At 38.2% G+C, this 24315-nt stretch overlaps 1 protein-coding gene across 1 annotated transcript in view; it reads right to left on the bottom strand.

Moving 5' to 3' along the window:
- Positions 1–24315, bottom strand: part of ANGPT1 (angiopoietin 1) — a 171094-nt gene that overhangs the window by 57039 nt on the left and 89740 nt on the right. The window contains exons 3-5 of the mRNA XM_058178229.1: positions 21727–21848; positions 12550–12782; positions 906–1033 (exon numbers count right to left, since the gene is read on the bottom strand). Coding sequence (XP_058034212.1) covers positions 906–1033; positions 12550–12782; positions 21727–21848 — 483 coding nt within the window. The remainder of the gene's footprint in view (positions 1–905; positions 1034–12549; positions 12783–21726; positions 21849–24315) is intronic.

Raw genomic sequence — 24315 nt, 5'->3', positions numbered from 1 at the left:
TTCACTTAACATCATGGTAAGACTCCAGTCCAATGACTATTGGTTGGATTGCGGGAGTAGTAAAGAATTATAAGTCTGGAAGAAATCATTCTTTATCCTAGTCTCCAGAGAGTTTCTTTTAGTCCACTTTATGGTTTGTTTGCTTTTTCTTACATAGAAAACTCTTCTGTATAGGAAACAAAGTACATAACTGAACTCTAATGTGCAGAGCCTTATAGCAAAACCTGAACATGGAGTTTTTCCCCCTTCAATATAGCATTTGATTAACATAAACAAAGTTATAAAAATGCCTATCATAAATGTACTTGAGAATTCTTTGCCTCCAAAAAGATGAATAGATGGAATACAAGGCCGAATTTATCCTAAAGACTTGAGACAGAGTGAAAAGCTAAATTTTCTTAACCCAGCCTTTCTGTATTTCTGTAACTCATATGACATTTTGGGAATTTAAGAAAAAAAATGGGTGCCTTTTTGGAACTTTGGGACTTTGTAGCCAAACTCTTAAGTCTTGATTCTTAAACTCCCAAATGCAAATCTTTTAAAAAAAACAAACCCCCCCCCCGCACACTTTTGGGTGCCGCAAAAGGACTGAAGGTGGTCCGAATTTTTCTATACTGCAGTAACCACACATGTGGCTTTTGAAACACCTTCAAGTCTTTTTCCGTAAGAGATACAAGATCCATACAGTTCCACCTGCCTGTACTTCCCCTGCAATTTTTCCAGGTCTTCTAAGACAAGGTGCAAAAAAGGAACTACAGAGAAAGTCATTTCTGCATATTTCTTGCAGCAGCAGGAATGAAAAGCAGAGTGATATTTACCAAAGGCCAATTCTAGTTGCCTGACTTTTACACAACATATATTTGAATGGATTAAATGTTTAAAAAGAAACACATACTTTTCTTTACCTTTTTAGGTTCTGATATGTTAGTAACATAAATTGTGTAGACACCGCTTTTATTAAAACCAGCTTGGTATGCATCTGCGCAGTCTCTGAATGGCTTCTCTTCTTCCTTTTTTGCATTCTTTAGCAAAACTGCAAAACAGAAAATGAATATGATATTGACATCTGCAGTAATAACCCACAGCAAATCTTCAACCAATTGTGGCATTTCTTCCAGTGACAACATTAGCCAGTTGACTTTTCCTGGCAGTCTTCTAGACATCAACAGCAACTTGATGCAGAAATCAATAGCATAGTCTAAACAGAAGCTTCTCCGTTCCATTTCTACATGACAGGCATGGAAGCGGGAGCAACTAAAAAATGTGACTCGCCTGTTAATTGTCTTAAAGCTATAGTTAAACTTAAACTAAAGTTGAATTGTGCAAGCTTTTTAAGATAGGAATGGTTTGAGGCCTTCAAATGAAATACTAGAGGCCATACATCAAAGTTAATGAGCTGTATACTGAACACAATTTATCTGATGATTTAACATACATTTCACATTTTCTACCTTCTATTAAATTGCACGTTATAATGGCAGAAGTTGGAGTCAACCTTTGGAGAAAACTCTGGGGCTACTTCCAAACTTGTGGGAGGTCACCTGTGGATCCTATCATCTCAGGTTGAAGATACTGGACTAATCATCACATGATGGATATGGGCAAAAAAGCTACACCTTGAAAATGAATCGCAATTAATTCAGTGAACTTATTTCTGAGTAAACTTATACACTAATAATGAAATTGATATAACTCATAACTCCCATACTTATTCAATTATATCCTTCTTCTAAGGGATTATGAATCAAAGTTTTTAACTTAAATGCTTTTTATAGCTTATACCAGAGGTGAAATTCAGCAGGTACTGACAGGTTCTGGAGAACCGGTAGCAGAAATTTTGAGTAGTTCAGAGAACCGGCAAATACCACCTCTGGCTGGCTCCAGAGTGGAGAGGGAATGGAGATTTGCAATATCCTTTCCCTAGGAGTGGGGAAGGAATGGAGTTTTTGCAGTATCCTTCCCCTGCCATGCCCACCAAGCCACGGCACGCCTACCAAGTCATGCCACAGAACCGGTAGTAAAAAAAATTGAATTTCACCACTGGTTTATACCTGTCCAAAAAAAATTCTGTGCAAACTCAACTAGTACTTGCAGAACCTGCACTTAAAGTTATATAAGAATCTAAATTAACCTGAAACTCTCAGTGACTGCAATACAGTACAGATCTAGATCAAGAAACCTAAATATATTAATAACACAAAAGGATGATGATTACATTGCTTACACATACTCTTTCATCTTTATGTGGGGGAAAGTTGAAAAGTCCGCTTTTTCATAATGCTTTCTCTAACTCCCTAATATACCTTGATGGAGGAGATTGTTTTGCAGATAGCAAACAGATTTTTTTTTAATCCTATATCAATATAGGATCAAATATAGGATCAATGTAAAAAAGATTGTGGAAATTTCTAGGCCTTTTCTTCATTTTGATATTTCATTTTGATATTACCTATAGTACTAAACTGTTAATTCCGATTATAGAGATTGTTACTACAGTACTTATATAAAATCAATGTGGCATTTCTTAAGATCTGTGTAAAATCAAAAGATAGACAGGTATTTGTAAGTGGTTTGAAATGGCTATATAAATCAAATAAAAATAATCTTTTTGTACCATTGTTATTTTTTTAAATTAATGTTTGCTAAAAAGTTTTGTTCAATAAAACCCATCTGAAAAGGAGAAAGGGGACTATGGGACTGCTAAGAGCCAACAATGTTCTTACACAACAGGCTGCCTACAACTAATGCCACAGAGAAAATAGTGTATATAAGATAAGACAGTCCTAAGCCTTCTTTATCAGTATTTCTCCATGACTTTACGATGTGTGGACCTCAACTCCCATGCTGGCTGGAGACTTCTGGGAGTTGAAGTCCACACATCTTAAAGTCACTGAGGTTCAGAAACATAGTTCTTTACTATGCACAACAGCAAAATCATCCTTAGAACAGGGGTCTCCAATCTTGGTCCCTTTAAGACTTGTGGACTTCAACTCCCAGAGTCCCTCAGCCAGCAAAGCAAAGCTGGCTGAGGAACTCTGGGAGTTGAAGTCCACAAGTCTTAAAGGGACCAAGGTTGGAGAACCCTGCCTTAGAATATATGTCTAAAGTCAATGGGATCTCCACTCCTATTCCTTCAACACAAGTCTAATACATTCCCAGTAGCTAAAACCCATCACCCAGTATTCACCATGTTCTCTCATGCTGCCATGTAATATAAAATGTACATGGGACTGCAGCCTGAGGAAAGAATACTCCAGTCCCTACAATAGCTGCCTTCTTTTGAATGACTTTGGGCCAATTTCTTTACCCACACAAAATTTTTACAGTTAATTTTTTTACAGTTAATATTTCTCTAGGCCAAGGGTCTCCAACCTTGGTTCCTTTAAGACTTGTGGACTTCAACTCCCAGAGTCCCTCAGCCAGCAAAGCTGGCTGAGGAACTCTGTGAGTTGAAGTCCACAAATCTTAAAGGGACCAAGGTTGGAGACCCCTGCTCCAGGCTGAAAAAGAATGTATCTGCTCAAATCTCACCTCTTAAGATATTTTTAAAAACAGCCCTGTGAAGAAAGGTTACATGTGGGGTGGGGAGGAAGGGGGGATTGATAAGGGTTTCACTGTTCCTTTTGTGTTTATATCAAATGAGTTTCTCAGCATGGTGTGGTGGAACAAAAGCTTTCTTACAGGTGCCTTTTCTTCCCCCAAACCTGGCGTGAAACTGAGCTGCAAGCGATTGATGTTCTTTAAGAAATCGGATGCTTTTTCTTTCTCTCCACTTCACACTCTGGGTCTATGAGTATGTGAACAAAGAATGATGTTTGCTTTGCTGGCTAAATGCCAACCTGTAATTACTCCAGGATGGAACCATTTCTTCTTCTTTTTTCCAATCTAGTCAAAGGGCTTCCTATGCCAAGAGTCCACTGCACCTGGATTGAACTACAATGCAGCTTGCCAAATGCTCCACAGCTGGGCCCTAACCAGCCACCCCTATCAGCAGGCATTTCCCAAGAAAAAGTCTGATGGTCAACAGGCAGCTTTAGCTTAGACTCCATGCTGAATATCCTTTCGTGGAAAAAAAAATACTGTAGTCATTAATTGGACATTCATGAAGGAAAAACATATCTCTGTGAGAAGGCATGTGCTTTGTAATCTAATGGTCCCAAGTTCAGTCCTAGGACTCTCTAGATAAAGCAGAGGTCTTCAAATTTGACAGCTTTAAGACTTGTGGACTTCAACTCCCAGAATTCTGAGAGGTAAAGCTTTCTCAAAGGTAAAGCTTTCTGAAGTCTGTTAAAATACCTCCTTGTAGGCATCTACTGGGCTAGATGGACTACTGGTTGAATAAAGAAATGGCTGCATAGTTCTTACTGACTTCTTTAAATTTTCTGCATAAATCATCTCAAAAGATTCACCTTCCTAGCCTCCATTGCACACAAAATTTGCATTTTGCTTTGAGTTTGTTTTCACAAAAAGCTTTTCACACAGCTGGGCTTTTCAAGAGTGACATAAAGTCTTCAAACAAAATTACAGGTCATTGTTTCAATTTCTTCCACTACAGATGATTCTGGTTCAAAAGACGTTCCTATGACACATTGGTTTTCCTAGTAGACCATAATCAAATAGAAAATTCAACTACACAATCAAAGTAATATAATGCTTTGCCCAAACTGTTCCATAGCCATTTAATTTCATAGTGATTTGATGTGTTTAAAACAAGGTATCAGAAGAGCTATAAAAACAAAGACAGGCATAAGTATATCAGCTCTCTCCAGTGTAATATCAGATGCATTTTTACTAGAACTATAGCATTCTTATTTGGAAAAATTGGCTGGTAATTTTGGAAGCCATAGTCTAAACATATTTGGAAAGCCACCAAGTCAACAAAACTATTGTGTAGGGATTGTTAAATGCTGAAAGTTAATTAACCTGAAGAAGATAATCAATTTGGAAATTGGATAATTATTTATAAATTGGTCTCTTTGTGTTTTTGAATAATCTCAGTAGCCATTCTACTAATTACTTTGCAGCTGATTCCCATTTTCTATTCAAGATAGGTTGGTGAAAAATAGCTGGTCAAGTCTGATTATTATAATTATTCCTTAGAATCACCACATCAATTAAATTCTAAGAAATGTCTTGGAATGAAGATGTCTAATGTCAGGTAGGAGAAATCAGGACCTTGTGTTAAGTTCCAGTTAAGCTGATTTATTGCTTATTCCTAAACACAAGAATCTATTCAACTAACAGTCAGAACTAAATTGGCACTAGATCAGAATTAATAAAAAGGGACCCAGTGGCTCAATGGCTAAGACGCTGAGCTTATCAATTGAAAGGTCAGCAGTTCAGTGGTTCGAATACCTAGTGCCACATAACAGGGTGAGCTCCCGTTACTTGTCCCAGCTTCTGCCAACCTAGCAGTTCAAAAGCACATAAAAAATGCAAGTAGAAAAATAGGGACCACCTTTGGTGGGAAGGTAACAGCATTCCGTGCACCTTTGGCATTTAGTCATGCCAGCCACATGACCATGGAGACGTCTTTGGACAACGCTAGCTCTTCAGCTTTGAAACGGAAATGAGCACTGCCCCCTAGAGTCAGGAATGACTAGCACATTTGTGCAAGGGGAACCTTTAGAATAGAATAGAAATAGAATAGAATAGAATAGAATAGAATAGAATAGAATAGAATAGAAATAGAATAGAATAGAATTTTTATTGGCCAAGCGTGATTGGACACACAAGGAATTTGTCTTGGTGCATATGCTCTCAGTGTACATAAAAGAAAAGATACCTTCATCAAGGTACAACATTTACAACACAATTGATGGTCAATATATCAATATAAATCATAAGGATTGCCAGCAACAATGAGAACTATGGGAACTATGAGAAGATTAATAGTAGTGCAGATTCAGTAAATAGTTTGACAGTGTTGATGGAATTATTTGTTTAGCAGAGTGATGGCCTTCGGGGAAAAACTGTTCTTGTGTCTAGTTGTTCTGTTGTGCAGTGCTCTATAGCGTCGTTTTGAGGGTAGGAGTTGAAACAGTTTATGTCCTGGATGTGAGGGATCTGTAAATATTTTCACGGCCTCTTCTTGATTCATGCAGTATACCTTACCTTTACCTTTAAGAGTTAACAGAATTCAAGAGCAGCTGGACTAGGACTGCTTGTGGGATTGTAATGACTCCTGTTTGATTCCTCTCTTAAGTCCACCCCAAGGGTTTTCCTCTCCTTCCCCTACACCTAAGCCATGGGTGAAATGCTCCCAGTTCGGACCAGATCGCCCGATCCAGTAGCAATGGCAGTGGATGCTTTGGAGAACCGGTAGCAAAAATCCCTGCCCCCCCCCCATGCCCAGCTGAGCCGCGCGATCATCAGAGGTTTTTTTTTTACTTTTAAAAGCATTTTTTCTTCAGCTGAAAAAATGCTTTTAAAAGTTAAAAAAAAGTGTCTGATGATTGCACGGCTCAGCTGGGATCATCAGAGGCTTTTAAAAGCATTTTTTTACAACCTCTTCAGCCAAGAGGTTGTAGAAAAAACTTTTAAAAGGCTCCTCTGAGGATCCCAGCTGAATTGCCTGATCATCAGAGGCTTTTTTTTCTTTTAAAGGCAAAACAAAATGCTTTTAAAAGTTAAAAAAAAAGTTGTCCACGCCCACCCAGTCACATTATCCCCCACCAAGCCATGCCCACAGAACCAGTAGTAACAAATTTTACATTTCACTCCTGACCTAAGCTGTATATATAACAATGTCTTATAGCATATATATACATTATTCAACTGTCACTAAAATTGTGATAGCTATTCGAGTTAAAGAGATAAGAGATTGATGTTATATTAGTAGTCACTGCAATAAAATTCTGCAAAGATTACTGAGTAGATTACGTTAAAGAATTGGTAATGTTTATCCAACTGAAAACATGTATTCTACTTATGAAAATTGGGGGAAATATATTACTTGATACAGCTTATTCAAGAAAAGATAACAGAAAAGTAAACTGAAATAAGAATAAGGATTGAAAAATATTTGATAAATTAGTTAAAAACTATATGATCTTATCATAAACTGCATAATAACCTTTCTGTATTGTAAAACATTCTGCATATATATCTTGTCTAGTGTTACTCTGTAATACACCCATTTAGACCCACTAAATGTCTATTAGATAATTTAAATTCAATGAAGTTATTTATAAAGGTCTTTTCTCAAGTCAGTGCTATATAGTAAGAACTGAATTATATTCATGTTATAAAATGTGGATTGGCTACTGTGGATTGGCTAAATATGATCAACAGGAGTACCCTTGTTCAAAATTATGATATGAGGATTTCAATTCTCCATAACCATATTGCATTATTGTTAAATGCTTTTTGGCTATCTGATGATAACATATTTATTATTGAATTGTATAAGTTTCCAGATTGTTTAAAATAGCAAATCAAAGTTAACAAAAAGCCCAAGTACTGGTGTAGAGTAACAGTATAGAAGGAGCATTCTGGGCCTTCAAAGAATAAGGGATATAGACATAGTCATATGATATTTATTTCCAATAGTATTTCAAAACTTGTCATCCACCAATGGAAGCTAATGAGGATGACTCGGATATGAACCATATCAACATAACAATGGCTCTTGGAAAATTTGACTCTGTGTCTTTATTTGTGGACTTCACACATCTTATATAGTCTCAAAGCACTACATGCACACCAAAAGGAGATATCAGTAGATTTACAGCAACCCCAACACTTATTTTTTAAAAAACCCAATTAATTAGTGTTGAATGAAACTACTAGTATTGAATGAAACTACTTCATTTTCTTTGCTAAAAAGCCTAAAAACCATAATCAGACTACTTCAGAAGTGAAATAGAACAACTTAAGAGTTTGAAATATTTAGCGATGATCCTACCTGCTATTGGTTTTTGGAAAACTCATACAGATTACATGAAACAATTAGCCCTGAAGAGCTCAGGAGCTATCTAGTGTTTCTTTCATGTCCTTTCAAGGCCAGGAACATATTCTTACTGCATTTCAGTTATTTGAGGCAAAGTTTATAATCCAGATGTCTTATGGAACAGACTTAGGCCAATTCTCTGATTATGAATCTCCAGAAATGATCCAAACCAGGTTTATGCAATCCATTTTCCATGGATAAAAATGTGCATTCCTTAGGTAGGAAAAATCATTGAAAGAAGAGGTAAAGGCATGGCTGCTCATATTTAATTTTTGGCTCAAATGCTATTTTCCCCCAGCAGGATAGATCCTTTTAATGTTGACAGATCAGTTTCAAAGCTCTTGGTATCTACTAGTCCTCAAAAAAATGTGCCCTTTTCGGCCTCTTTCTTATCCTGCTATTGTCATTAGAATATAAAATAACCTGTCAAATGGTCAAAGCCAGATTATTTAATACTAAACAGTAGAAAGAACTTAGTTTAAAGCATATCACGGAGCATTTAAAATACCCTAGGTGGAAATCATGTAGATTTTCAACCACACTTATATCCCCTACTCAGCAGCAATCCTTTTTTAGAACCAGACATGACGTTTTACCTACAGCAATTCTCAGTGGTAGATTAGCTAAAATTCATTTTTTTCAGAAAAAACCTATCACCATAACTCAAACTTGATAAAAGCCACCCATGTTTTGTGCACTGCACATATTATCAAAGTATCCCTTAATCTCCCATCTCTCCCTTGTAATAAAAGGCAGGAAAATCAGATAAGTTTATCTTGCTTTTCTCTTGTTAGACCATAAACTTAAGATCACATTTAATGGAGCTAAATTCAGTGTCATAGCTATTAAAGTATCTAAATATATTACTACAGATTTAGATTTGTGTAACAAAGAATAAATATTTATGCCCATGGTGAGTTTTGTTTTATAGTATTCTATTAGACTTTCACACACAGTTTAAAAAGTCTACGCTACATTGCCATAATGCACTTTTTCTTTTATTGTTCTGATCTTTGATCAAATAGACTTGTGGACAAATAAGATTACTGCTGGATCACCTCAAATACTTTGTGAAGGAAATTAAGGTAAGAGCAATATTTTCTCAACTTCAGAATGGTATAGGCCTCCTTCATCCATTATAATATTTATTTTATTTATTTATTTTTGTCAATCATATATAAGATAACAGGTAAAAGTATAAACATAATTTGGATATATAAAAAGAATAAGTAAAAAAGGAATATTAGGACAGGGACGGTAGGAATGCTGGTGCTCTTATGCACGCCTTTTACAGGCCTCTTAGGAATGGGGTGAGGTCAACAGTAGACAGTTTAAGCTTAAAGTTTTGGGGGTTTGGGGAAGAAACTATAGAGTCAGGTAATGCATTCCAGGCATTGACCACTCTGTTGCTGAAGTCGTATTTTCTGCAATCGAGTTTGGAGTGGTTTACCTTCAATTTGTATCTATTATTTGCTCGTGTATTGTTGTGGTTGAAGTTGAAGTAGTCATTGATAGGTAGGACATTGTGGTAGATAATTTTATGTACTATGCTTAAGTCAGATTGAAGTCTGCGTAGTTCTAAATTGTCTAAACCCAAAATTTGGAGTCTGGTGGCATAAGGTATTTTATTGTGAGCAGAGGACTCTTCTTGTGAAATATCTCCGGACTCTCTCGATTGTATTTATGTCCAATATGCAGTGTGGGTTCCAGACAGATGAGCTGTATTCAAGGATTGATCTAGCAAATGTTTTGTATGCTCTAGTTAGTAGTACAATATTATCAGAGAAGAAGCTACGCAAGATTAGGTTAACAACACTTAGTGCTTTTTTGGCAATGTTGTTACAATGGGCTCTGGCACTTAGATCTTTAGAAATGAGTACTCCAAGGTCCTTAAAAGAGTAAGGGTCATCTATTAGTTCATGTCCATCTAATTTGTATTTTATGTTTTGATTTTTTTTGCCAATGTGCAAGACAGAGCATTTGTTGGTTGAGATTTGAAGATGCCACTTGTTAGACCAATCTGACACATAATATAATTATGTGTCAGATTACTATTATGTCACATAATAATGTTGAATAATCAAGTTTATAGAATATATTATTTTAAAATTCTAAGTGGATAACATTTTTTAATTCAACTTAACCACAGTTTAGAAATACAATACAGAACAAAAAGTGGAACTTAGGTCTGGGAGACACCAACAGACTCAGCCCAATTGACTCAGGAGGACTGCAATATTTGAATAAAAGAGATCCATATTTTTATTGGACTAGAGAATGGAGGCACTTCAATATGGGCCAGCAGTGGTGGGTTTCACATTTTTTTACCACCAGTTCGCCATGTGCGCACCTTCTGCGCATGTATCCGGTCTCAAAAACGTACCTAAATAGGATGGCATAACGCCGGGGCGGGGTGGGGGGTGGGAGCGGGCCCACCTGTGATATCTGCTGCCGGTTCACCTGAACTTGACTGAACCGGCTGAATACTATCTGTTGGCCAGGCTAGCTACAGTTGCTGCCATTTTTCTTTCAACAATGGCAGGTCCTCCACTGGTTGCCCACACTGGTCTGAGTAGTCAGGATCAATTTGCCAAAATGACTGCCAGAATAAAAATATAGATGAGCAAAAGACTAAGGACCAATTGATCTGCAATATGGAAAGAGTCAAACTTCAATGTTCAACCAAGCCTAGCATATATAAAAATCCTCTGAAAATGATCAGAATTCACAGATAATTTCTCAAGAACCAGCAAGCCTCATCCAATATGATAGAAAGTTCTCTGGGTTCTCAGGAGGGAGGCAGTGCATTCCAGAGCAGCAAGAGACCACCAAATTTAGATCGTTTATATGAGAGAAAGATGGGGAAGATTTCTCCCCTCTAAAAGTTCTCGTAGTGTATGTTTTTGGTGCAAACTAGTCTGCTTTAATGTGGTGGCTCAGTGGCTAAGATGCTGATTTTTCGATTGAAAGGTCGGCAGTTCATCAGTTCAAATCCCTAGTGCCGCATAATACTAGTGACAGTAAGCTCCCGTTACTTGTCCCAGCTTCTGCCAACCTGGCAGTTCGAAAGCACTTAAAAAATGCAAGTAGAAAAATAGGGATCACCTTTGGTGGGAAGTAACAGGGTTCCATGTACCTTTGGTGTTTAGTCATGCTGGCCACATGACCACGGAGACATCCTCAGACAGTGCTGGCTTTTTGGCTTAGAAACAGAGATGAGCACCTCCCCCTAGAGTTGGGAACGACTAGCACATATGTGCGAGGGGAGCCTTTACCTCTTGTGACCCAGGTTCCTGGACACGGACTCCTGGACTCGGATGATTCAGAAAGTGAGGGAGAAGACCTGGCAAGGCCTGCTTCTTTTGGGCCCTCTCCCTCCCTGGCACCCACCCAAAGGGAGGAGGAGGGGCCGGCAAGGCCTGATTCTCCCGGGCCTTCTTCTGATTTGGCAACGCCCCAAGAACAGTTTTGGAGTGATGCAAGACTGCGCAGACGTGACCGGCGTGCGCAGCAGAGGAAGCGTTGGGACAAAGCCAAAGAATGAGTCATGCAGTGACATCTGCAGAGACTATAAAAAGGAGGCGGAACTTCCTGGTTTTTTGTCTTGGACAAAGCAGTGAATTTGCCTGGGCAAACTGTATCAATGGAGGGAAGAATATATTTGTGAGTAATTCTGGCCTTATCTATAATTTCCTCGTTATCTCCAGAGACTTGGCAGGCCCATGGGTAGACATGGCCAGAACATTTATCTATGTAAATAAACTAGAAAAGGAGGCCTTTGACTGACTCTTTGTTGGGAGTATTGGGGGAGGGAAACAGAACATTACCTTTACCTTTTTTAGTCTGGTTTAATTTTTTTTTTAATTTGAATTTATATCCCACCCTTCTCCGAAGACTCAGGGCGGCTTACACATTGTGTTAAGCAATAGTCTCATCCATTGTATATTATATACAAAGTCAACTTTTTATTGCCCCCCAACAATCTGGGTCCTCATTTTACCTACCTTATAAAGGATGGAAAGCTGAGTCACCCTTGGGCCTGGTGGGACTTGAACTTGCAGTAATTGCAAGCAGCTGTGTTAATAACAGACTGCATTAGTCTGTTGAGCCACCAGGGGCCCAAAATTTGGTAATTTTCTCTATAGATAAGGAACAGTAAAGAAATTTGCTTAAGAAGATCTCAATATCTTCCTTGGTTTTGGAACCTGACATCCAATGTTCTCATTTCACACTACCAGTTCCTGATTAATACATTAGCAATGGCTTATTCTCCTTCCATCCCAAAATTCACCACTTTAATGTAGTCAGATCAAAGGATTTTATATGCTTAAGGAAAACAAATAAGATGCTTTCACTCTTAGATTTCAAGGAGAACTTATATACCTACTTCCAAAGTTGCTGGTCTACAATCATCAATATCAATCCTCACAAACTACTGGTATTAGTAATGGAAATACTGAGGAAGGCACATTTTTGTTCCTTCTTTTTCCACTAACTAGTTTGGGGAATTATATACTGGAATGCATAAAGTCATCCATTGCACTAAAGACATTCAACCAATCTATCCCTGTTTATTTTTCAAACTAATACCATCTTACCTCCATCTTTAGAACAAATGCTGATCAGGCTATGGACTGTATCCATGAGTTCAAGTTGTTGCTTCTGCATAATGCTGTTATTGGTTGTTGCTTTACTTAGTTGCCTCTCAAGTTCTTGGATAATGTAGCTTTGACGAGACACCAAAACTTGCAGGTTCCCTTTTTCCTCTTTTAAGGTATCTAGTTCCTCTTTATGCCTTTCTTCCATTTCAAGAATCTTGTGTTCCAATAGACTGGGGAAACAAACACATTTCAGTGTCACATGTTTGTTTTAGCATGTATGAATAGGTTGCAGGGGTTGGAAAAGAGTGCAGATTATGCATGTGGAATGGATTCAAGATCTCTTTGTGTCGAACGTAGCTTTCCTGAACTGTATGCCACCCATACATATTCTCAATCTATGAAACTGGTTAAATACAGCTGATTCTGACCTATCACTTGTCTTCAAAAATCTGGCTTTGCAAAAGACCTTACTCCCACACACAAAACACACACACATGTGTGAGAGAGAGAAAGAGAAGGAAACACACCGTAGAAGATTATTTAATTATGTGTATGTAGATCATGATTCACTCACAAATATTGCTCAATGATAAAACAAACCTCAAAAAAAAAAAAAAGAACAACAATATGCTATATAACTTAAAGGGATAAAGTTCCCCCAAGTAATTGAGAATTGTAAGGCATATACATCTAATGAGTCACAATAATAATTAAAACTCAGCAACAGAAGAGAAACAACTTTAACAACTGTTCACAAAATGAAAGTATCTGGTATTAAAAAAAACCCTTTCCCCCTATATTTTAGAAAATATAGCTTTGGCAGCAGGGGTGAAATCCAGCAGGTTCTGATAGGTTCTGGAGAACCAGTAGTGGAAATTTTGAGCAGTTCGGAGAACCGGTAGCAGAAATGTTGAGTAGTTCAGTGAACCGGCAAATACCACCTCTGGCTGGCCCCAGAGTGGGGTGGGAATGGGGATTTTGCAATATCCTTCCCCTGCCATGCTCACCAAGCCACGCCCACCAAACCAAACCAAACCACACCACGCCCACCAAACCACGCCCACAGAACCAGTAGTTAAAAAATTTGGATTTCACCACTGTTTGGAAGGTACTAGAGTTTGTAGTAACAGGGGCAACTCCAGGATACTTCAATCCAGAATATTTGCAAATACAGCAACACAGATCCCTATTTGTTTTCATTCTTGTCTCTTCTTTCTTTCTTTCTTTCTTTCTTTCTTTCTTTCTTTCTTTCTTTCTTCCTTCCTTCCTTCCTTCCTTCCTTCCTTCCTTCCTTCCTTCCTTCCTTTCTTTCTTTCTTTCTTTCTTTCTTTCTTTCTAAATCTGTTCCCTGCCATCTTCAGTGGACAATTCTAGGTTTATAGTGCTTTGAAAAAGTAGGGAGGGAAAACAATCACTGAATACTATCCTGTTTGTGCTTTTATTCCACTTGATAATATCTCAGATTAGTATTTTTTTTAAAAAAGAAAGTAAAGTATCTCAAACCAAACTTATGTATGAGCCTCATTTAAAAAAAAGGAGGGAGTTTCAAGTTAGAATGTCTGCAGGGGGAGGGGGTTCAAAAAATATCAAGACATCACACATTAAAAAAAAAACAAGTGGCTTGTGTCTTACCCATCTCCTCCCCACTGGTACCCCTAGCATTCAGAATCCCAGTGAGCAACACACTCCAGACCTATTTCTGGATATTCTCCATTGTCTGCTCCATTCTGCTGTTCTGCTTTCACTATAACCTGACACTTAACAGTGCAGTTAAGTGCACTTCCCATCTGAAAACTAATATCCAGGCAAAGAATAAAGATGACTAGAATGGCAATAGCCACATGGAAAATTAAAAGCAAAAACAAAACAAAACACAACCTCTGCAGACATTTTATTAAGAGGACAATTTAAAAATGAAACCGCAAACTCTATGGAATCTAAGGAAATTATGGTCATATGATATAAGATTTCATCTCTCTTCATATACGAGAACTATAGCCAAGTCCTTTAGGAAATGTTTTCTCTTTATCTATACACACATATGTATTAGGGGTTGAAGGTATTTTAACTTAAGAAAAACTGACTTCACTAAAGCGATTTAGTTTCTCTGTATAATGTCAGGAGAATGATAGCATCCTCAATGCTCTCCAAATGCAGGGTTATATGAGGTACATAATGTCTTCAGAGACTATGGAAATGAAAAATGATTTGAAAGAGGTAATCAAAGTAAAATATACAAAGGTTCTTCCAAAGAGAAAATTAGAAGTGACACCAACATCATATTTCACCCAGCCAGCATTCTTTTCATGAAGCTAGCTTATGTATTTTCCAAAAAGGAACTTCCTTTAAAAATAAAACTCAAAGTAGTCCTTTGTATAATTCAATTTTACAGTTTATTGTATTTTGTTTTATTTTATCCTTTTGCCTTCTTTCCTTTTGATATAGAATGCTGAAAGATTTAATCTGATTTATCATTTTCAGCTCTTTGTTAGCAGTAACTTCACATGTTTTGAGAAAGATTACATATAAATCTAATAAATAACAGTGGGAAAAATGTGCACAAAAATGAATATTGTTTTATTATACATATATGATAAAATACAGTATTTTCTTTTTTCCCACATCCACTTCCTTCTTCATTGTTATCCTTGAATAGGACACTTGATTGTATAATTAAATTTAAATTGTAAATTTTTGAGACTTTATTTAAGATTTCTTAAATCCCAAGAAGGTAAAACTCACGAGGCATCAAATTAAGTTTGCTGTTTGAACGTCTCTAATATCCACTAAGTGGTTAAATTGAACATTCAAAAATAATGATTACAAAATGAGTTTCCCTGGTTTTTGTCCATCACTGCTAAGAGTAAACTTATTATCTACTCCAGAGGTCTCCAACCTAGGCAACTTGAAGCCTGGAGGACTTCAACTCCAGAAATCCCCAGCCAGCAAAACTTAAAGTTGCCCAGGTTGGAGACCCCTGATCTACTCAACCCTTGCAAGGCACCATGGTCTCCTTGCGAGTAGCTACTTCTAGAAAATTCATGGATGATCTTTTCAATTTCTCTTTCTCCAGAGAAATTCAAAGGACCAATCTGATATTTCATGGAGACATTTTCAATCAGCCATGACTCATACTTGAACTTCTTTATGGGATTTTGTTTGCTTACTGGACATCTTAATTTACCATCTAGTTTATTCTTTATGCTTGTCTGGCAGTTTGCAAGGGAGACAAGAAGGAGCAAGAGCCAGTAAAATCTCTTTCAGCAAATTCTGATTTTTTTCTACTGATGTCAGGTGAGGTAGGGAACCTGGGACATTGGTGAGAGAGAAGACTTTAGTTAGTATATAGTTGAGATCAGAGGTGGTATTCAGCCAATTTGGAATGGTTCACCCAAACTGGTAGTGGAAATTGCGGGAGGGCGCAGTGGGCCTGCCCACCTGCCCCAGTTCTATGCTGTCCCATTTAGGCACATTTTTTAGGCCAGGCGCATGCATGGAAGGCACACGAGTGAACAAAGTGCATGCGCAGAAGGATGTACACATGCGTGGATGAGGGCTTACATTTACGAACCGGTAGGGAAAATAACTGAATGAGATAGGCAAATTAGGAGCTGAAACTTCATTTCTGAATACATGGATGTTTCTAAGATGTTTCTTCCTCTCGAAAAATACATTTTCCTGAATAAATCCATGTTTATTTTCTGCCCGGCTTGCCTGTTCACTGAATAAAAGCTTAAAAGATCAGGTCTTCCTTCTTCCTGTGGTTAAGAGAACCATCATTGAGCCAAGTATTGGAAAAGGAATTGCCGCTGGGAGACTAGGAAGGAAAGTTCATGAGTAAACTGGGAATTCTTCTCCAGTACAACTTTGACATATATGTTGGAGAAGAATATAGCTCTATGAATAGTACTTTTAAGATGAGTGTTATGAGATTCATCTTGCATTTGGGCTTAAGTCCAGTAAGCATCAGCTCTATTTCTAGTCACCTGATCTCATCATCACAGAGGTGGCGGAGAACAAAAGAGCCTTCATAATATGGCTCCAGGATTTCACTATTGGTTGTGGGAGATGCATTTCCAGAAGTTGCCCAATATCTGCCTAAAAACGTGGGGTCATAAAAACCTTCCCCATGCCAACTTTCCATTTGGCCCCGGTTGGAGATTTAAGTAGTAAAATCTTCCTGGTTATGGTTAGGAAGTTGTAAGTATCTCTCATCTGCTGACTGCTCTTTTGCATCTGTGCGCCAAAAATAATGTTATATCCATGCACTAACCAGCCAGAGATGTATGTGTTATTTAAGATTTAATTTTAGATCCCCTCATTCTCCACTTATTCACACACATCTCAAGGCTCCTCTCATTGTTTTTCTTTTGGAGAACAGTTCCGTGGCAAAATGCCTTAAACATGGGTCATTTAACAGAGTCTGGGGATATAATAACATCCACATGTTGTTTGTTCATTTACTATCGTAGACCTTCGGTGTCATGTATGCTTATAGGTGTGTATAGAAAGAGAGAGAGCAAAAGAGAGCCCTGAATCCACAAATCTGCTAAAGATATTGAAGATATTTTTTTAAAAAAAAATATTACAGTGATTCTAAAAAAATATATATACTTTGAACACTTTAATGGATACAGATTGTAAGATCTTACTAAAGGAATATATTAACAGCTATCAACTTCATATAGCACAAAGATATAGTAATAATGAGGGGAAAGAGGTTAGCTCTCCTTTTTGTAAAGTTATAATGTGGCTTTATTTTACAGATTTAATATTTAATATTCTGCTTTCTACAGAAATATAGATTCCTATGTTATTGGAAAAAATGAAAACCACAGAGAAACTGAAAGAGAGATGCTCACGTCAGAAACCAGTGTAGTTCTCATGGTGTAATACCTAACAATAGCTATGAATGAACCACTAATAAAACCATTACTTTTATATCTCCTTATTCAATCATGTGACAATAGGTTTCTCCTTAAACTCAGATTGTTCAACATTGAATATCCTGGACTGACTAGCTATATGAATAAGATCAAAGACATCATTCTGTTCCATTACATTCCCTCCATAACCGTAAGATCAGGTCTAAAGGTCCAAATAGTGGTTAGATATTTTATGATAAATACAAATCTAGCTGCACAGCAGAAGCTTATAAGTCTAACGGGCCAATTTAGCATATGTTCATACCACATGCTAAAACAAAGCTGAACAAGATAGAATGGGAAGTTGTTCGAATCAAACCTGTAAGTTATTTAAAAATGGCAATTTATTCATTGTGAAGTTTTCCAATAGAATGTCTTGTTTTATGGTGTACTGTGGATTGATATAATAAGTATGGCAGAGTTTGTGAATGGTAGTGGTGTCTACTTTTTAAAAAGCATCCAGTATATAATGCTTTCCACAATATTTTAACATGAAAAATATTAAGGAAGGAGGCAGAACATTATACTTACATGTTTCAAATGTCTTCTGCCATTTTTAATACCATTTTTTCTTTATCTTGAGCATTTTTTCATCCTAATTAATTGAAGCATAACCCTTCCAAATCAGATTTTAGATTTTTTTAAAAATTTGGTGATTATCTCTAGGGTTTCAAAATGTGAGGCAAAAAAGAGGAAGTCCAGACAGATTTTTTTTGTCTGTTTGGAGACTTTATATTGTAAGTTTTACACTGTTGCTTTTGAAGTATTACTACTTCAAAAATACGAAGAAAAATGCCATTAATTTTCAACCATTCTAATTGAAAAGGATAAATCAAAAGAAAAAAAGTACACAGATAATGGGGAAGTGGGCAATATTCAGGGCTGAGTTGGTCGGATCTTGGCCCTGTTAGCCGAAGCTACTTAGACATCTCTCCATGGCTAAATGTTTTGAGATATTAACAACATGCTCTACCCAGGAGAGACAAATGTCCTACAACCATCTTAAGCCCCAGATGACATGACTAGTGACTGAGGACTGTGGGAGAGATAATCCAAAACAGCAGGAGACTACTAGCTCACAAGTTAACCTTGTCATTTTTCAGGAATGTATGGACACTGTAATCATCGGTTGTTTATCTTAATATTCATTACCATTCTGCAAAGATAGGCATTTCCTCCTTTCAATTATTGAAATGCATGAAACCACAAGTCCAGGAACTGAGAAGTTAGCTCCCTCTATCCATTTGTACCTCAGGGCTATTCGACAGTATTCTCAGTGGAATGAAGCAATTCACTTTTCAAGTTCAGATAAGTTTCAAAATATCTTTATGATGTGGCACAGGGGCTTGCCAACTGCCTTTCACTGGAGAAGGACAGAAAAAGGAAAGACCAAAATAATCTGAGGGAAGAGGGGAAAACTTCTGAATTGTGACTTGTGCCAGCAACCAGTATATGAAAAGTATCAGAGGACCTTCAAATGAGTTATATGTAGGTCCAGTCCATTCCTATCTCCATGAGGGAGGGAGAATTCAAATGAAAAGATATATATTTAAAAGAAAGAAATGCTCATCCTTATATATAAATACATGCATGTTGGTTTTTATGAATGCATGATGGTAATTACAAAATACACATTACAAAGCTTATTTTATCCAGTCTCCAGCACTTCTATGCAGAATATAAATAGAGAGCATTTTCTCCTGCAATCTCTCCCAAGAACTCTGAGATACATCATATCAGAGCTGGGTTTCAGCAGGTTCTGACCAGTTCTGGAGAACCGGTAGCAGAAATTTTGAATAGTTTGGAGAACTGGTAGTAAAAATTCTGACTGGCCCCGCCCCCATCTATTCTCTGCCTCCCAAGTCCCAGCTGATCAGGAGGAAATGGGGATTTTGCAGTATCCTTCCCCTGGAGTGGGGTGGGAATGGAGATTTTACAGAATCCTTTCCCTGCCATGCCCACCATGCCATGCCCACCAAGCCACACCCACAGAACTTGTAGTAAAAAAATTGTAACCAACCACTGCACCATAGCCTAGTCCAGGCGTCTGCAAACTTGGCTCTTTTAAGACTTGTGGACTTCAATTCCCAGAGTTCTAGTCAACAAGGCTTAAAAGAGCCAAGTTTGCAGACCCCTGGCTTAGTCAGTATATTGGGCTGGGGTTTTACATTTCATAAATGTCAATTAGTTTCCATGTCTGAGGGACCATTAAACGTGGACTTCCTTAGTTCTAGTTCAATACCTTAAACTCTACATAACCCCAGGTGCACTTTGAACAAGCAGAAACACACACACACATATAATAGATAACACAAAAGCATTTACCTGAGTAAAATCCCCACATAGTGTATATATAAACTCTATCACAAATATAGAGATAAGTCATATGCTCACACCACCCTGATCTTTAGTTATACAAAAGAAACTGTGGATGCTTCCTATGGCCACTCCTAGATAAGGGGCTGCAAAGAATTTAAAAATCATGATCTGTGTTGTGGTCTGCCAGCAGCCTGCAGAGCTGGCAGCAGAGTCGGACAGTGATGAGGCTGAGAAAGAACATGGGCCGGTCCTGGAGGGTGGGGAAGGCCTGGATGAGGGCTCTGCGTCGGAGGCAGAGATGGGGCCAGGCCATTGGGGAGTGATGTACGGACTCCAGAACCTCCAGAGGCTGACAGTAGTGAGGCAAAGGAACAGGAGGAACCTGTTCCTAATGCAAGCATGAGAAGAGCTGCCAGAAGGCAAAAGCAGCTAAAGCAAAGAGGATGACTTGGGAGTAGGGCCAAGAGATGATTGGCCCCTCTCATAAGGCTTAAAAGACCAGCAATGGCGTTTGGGCTCTTTGTCGGAAAACAACATTGATAGACTTGCTCCTTGTCTTGCTGCATTTATTTCTTGTTGGTGTCTTCTGCTTCTGAACTTTTGCCAAGAAGAGCCTTTGGCAGTTTGCGTAATTAGACCAAGGTTGGTGATAAGGCTAAAGAATTGTGTTATGAAGAATTTGCTTTGATTTAGTTTGGATTATGCTGAGAATGAGTTAATTCTCAGCTGTTCTAATAAAGTCTGTTTGTTTTTGAACTGATTGCATCTAATACTACCTACTTGGTCCTGGGTCACAATAATCTGTAATAAATAGAAGCATATTTCTCTTGCAATCTCCGTATTAATCTAAAATTATCAATTAAGTGATTTCAATTTGTAGTTTACAAGAATGTATTTTTTCTATATATAGTACACACACACACACACACACACACACATTCCTACACAATATTTATATTTACATTTATATACATGCTATATGTTCACACAAACTGTGGGAATTACACAATCACCACCCAAGTGCTTCACTTTTTAGAGATACTGTATTCTGTTTCAGTATGGAAAATATTCTTTGGAGTAAGTCACCCCACCTCCACAAAGCAGCTGTGCATGTTCTGTATGTATCTACTTTAGATAAGCAGAATAAAATTCTATGGCTATCCCCCCCCCCATATTTAGAAATGGGGCATGGTTGATTCATTCAAATGGGGCATGGAGATGGGTCATTCAAATCTTGATAGAAACAAAGTGCCCTTTTTAAAATATATGCATCCCTACCTCTTATTAAAGTACAGTAATACAGTTTTGTCTGTACTGCATCATTTCTCATGATAAATTTCATGCATTCATTCTTCATTCATTCAGTTTGGAGGGTGCCCACCTCCTTAATGACTCTGGGCAGCCTACAGTTAAAAGAAAAAAAGTATACATATATATATAAAGAAACAGAGCTGCCCAGAAATCTAATTCAATATAAGAAAACCCATAGGGACCCCACAATCAGCCTATCTCAGAGCCTGGGAGAACAAGCAGGTTTTGAATAGTTTTCAGAATGTCATTCAGTGGAAGCAAAATGGCTTTCTGGGGATGGCTCCTAGATGACAATTAACACAGACAAATGCTTCTCCAAATAGAGAAATTCCAAAGAGAAAGAAAATTATGCCATCATAGAAATGTTCTCTTCGTTCTTAACTTTCCGTGGTAGTCCAAAGTAGAACATGTCCATAACAGTACTTGTTCTGGGTGAGATACCCCTGCAGATGCACAAAGCACTCCAGAAATATTTGGGTTGACCTGTTCTAGTATGATGTAAATAATAGGAGAAATTTTTGAAGAAAAACCAGCATGTTCTACAATCTCGCTTTGGAGATTGTGGTGAAGACTATAAGAGTGAAATGTTGAAAGATCATACCATTCATTTTATGCTCACCTGTTTTTCTCGTGGATTTTCAAGATCTCATGGGTCTGTTGGAGCAATTGTTTCTCCAGCTTGTAAGTAGATAAGGAATTTTCCAGCAGTTGGATTTCAAGCCGGGATGTTTGATTAAGAACCTGAAGAAGGCAAACAACAACAACAAAAAAAAAAACTTGCAATAAATTAAGGCCATACAATGAATCTTTATTGGTACAAGTATGAAAAATAAGATTAATGTTAAAATGACCTCACTGAAGATAGACCCAGATCAAAAGCAATCTGATTCATAACTATCATCTTGATCAATATATGCAATGCACCTTATATAGATACCTAATTGATATATCTTATTTAGTAACAGCAGAAAGTAATGCAGGGTTTCTAGTATTCATTTCCCCTTCATGGATTACTGCCTTATCATGCCAAAGGGGCTTGCATAGCTCAATGAAGCTATGAGTTGTGCCGTATAGGGACATCCAAGATGGATAGGTCATAGCAGAGAGTTCTGACAAAACATAATCCACTGGAGAAGGAAATGACAACCTACTCCAGTATCTTTGCCATGAAAACCCCATGGACAGTACCAAAAGGAAAAAAGATATGACGCCAGAAGATGAGCCCCTCAGGTTGGAAGGTGTCCAATATGCTACTGGGGAAGAGCAGAGGGCTAGTACTAGTAGCGCCAGAAAGAATGAAGCGACTGGGCCAAAGCTGAAAGGACGTGGAGCTGTGGATGCATCTGGTGGTGAAAGAAAGTCTGTAAAGATTTTTTCTCCATAGGAACCTGGAATATAAGATCCATGAATCAAGGCAAGCTGGATATGGTCAAACAAGAGATGACAAGACTGAAAGTCGACATCTTAGGAATCAGCTAACTAAAATGGACAGGAATGGGTAAATTTAATTCAGATGACCATCAGGTATACTACTGTGGGCAAGAATCCCTCAGAAGAAATAGAGTAGCCTTCATAATCAATAAAAGAGTAGGAAAAGCAATACTGGAATAAAATCCCCAAAATGACGGAATGATCTCGGTTCGAATCCAAGGCAAACCATTCAATATCACAGTAATCCAAGTCTATGCCCCAATGACTGGATGAAATTGACCAGTTCTATGAAGCACTACAGGGACGCGGTGGCTCAGCAGCTAGGACGTTGAGCTTGTCGATCAAAAGGTCGCCAGCTCAGCGGTTCGAATCCCTAGTACTGCCCCAGCTTCTGCCAACCTAGCAGTTTCAAAAGCACGTAAAAATGCAAGTAGAAAAAATAGGGACCACCTTGGTGGGAAGGTAATAGCGTTCCATGCGGCTTTGGCGTTGAGTCATGCTGGCCACATAACCACAGAGATGTCTTCGGACAGCACTGGCTCTTCAGCTTTGAAACGGAGATGAGCACTGCCCCCTAGAGTCAGGAACGACTAGCACGTATGTGCGAGGGGAACCTTTGCCTTTTTATGAAGCCCTACAGCACTTTATAGAATTAACACCAAAAAATTATGTCCTTACCATTATGTTAATCATAACCCATCGCAACATCATGGACAACATTCCTCCAGGCCTTTCTGTCCTCTACCATCCTCTGGAGTCCATTTAAGCTCATGCCAACTGCTTCAGTGACTCCATCCAGCCACCTCATTCTCTGTCGTCCCCTTCTTCTTTTGCCCTCAATCTTTCCCAGCATTAGGCTCTTCTCCAGTGAGTCCTTCTCACTAGGTGGCCAAAGTATTTGAGTTTCGTCTTCAGGATCTGGCTTTCTAAAGAGCACTCAGGGTTGAACTCCTCTAGGACGGACCAGTTTAATTGCCTTGCAGTCCAAGGGACTTGCAGGAGTCTTCTCCAGCACCATAGTTCAAAGACCTCAATTCTTTGGCGCTCAGCCTTTCTTATGGTCCAACTTTCACAGCCATACATTGCAACTGTGAAAACCATAGCCTTGACTATAAGCACTTTTGTTGGCAGGGTGATGTCTCTACTTTTTAGTATGCTGTCTACATTTGCCATAGGTTTCCTCCCAAGGAGAAAGCATCTTTTAATTTCTTGGCTGCAGTCCCCATCTGCAGTGATCTTGGAGCCCAGGAAAATAAAATCTGTCACTACTTCTATTTCTTCCCCATCTATTTGCCAGGAATCTTAGTAGCTGCAAAATTGAATGTATCTCCTTGTTCATTGCAATGTGAGACTACCCATGAGTTTGGCTCTCCTTGTCTGACCACTCACTTATGTTCTTGCAATTTGGTGGTTAGCTTTTTCCCTGTCTGTCGTACACAGTCACAGGGGCAATCCATGCAGGGAGATCTGGTAGATTTCATTATAAGTATTTCCCATCTTCAAGCGATCTTTGCAACGCATGATTTGTCCTCCATTCCTATGCCCAATCCAGATTGAGGCTTTTTTTTACAGTTCACTCTCAGACCTTGTCACACAATACAAAAACATTGAGATGAAAAATTGGAGCACTAGTATGTTTTTTTTTACCTCTTGCACAATTTAGTCTCCATGTGTTACTTTAAAAAAGAACCTTAAAGAGAGCAATAGCTATGTTTTATGTCTTGAACATGTCCAATGTTTTCTTCACATGGAGAGAAAGTGCTGTAGAAAGCCATTA

Source organism: Ahaetulla prasina, chromosome 3 (assembly GCF_028640845.1).
Source record: "Ahaetulla prasina isolate Xishuangbanna chromosome 3, ASM2864084v1, whole genome shotgun sequence".
NCBI classification, from domain to species: Eukaryota; Metazoa; Chordata; class Lepidosauria; order Squamata; family Colubridae; genus Ahaetulla; species Ahaetulla prasina.
Note: the sequence above shows the minus strand (reverse complement) of the source record. Positions and strands in the feature narration are given on the sequence as shown.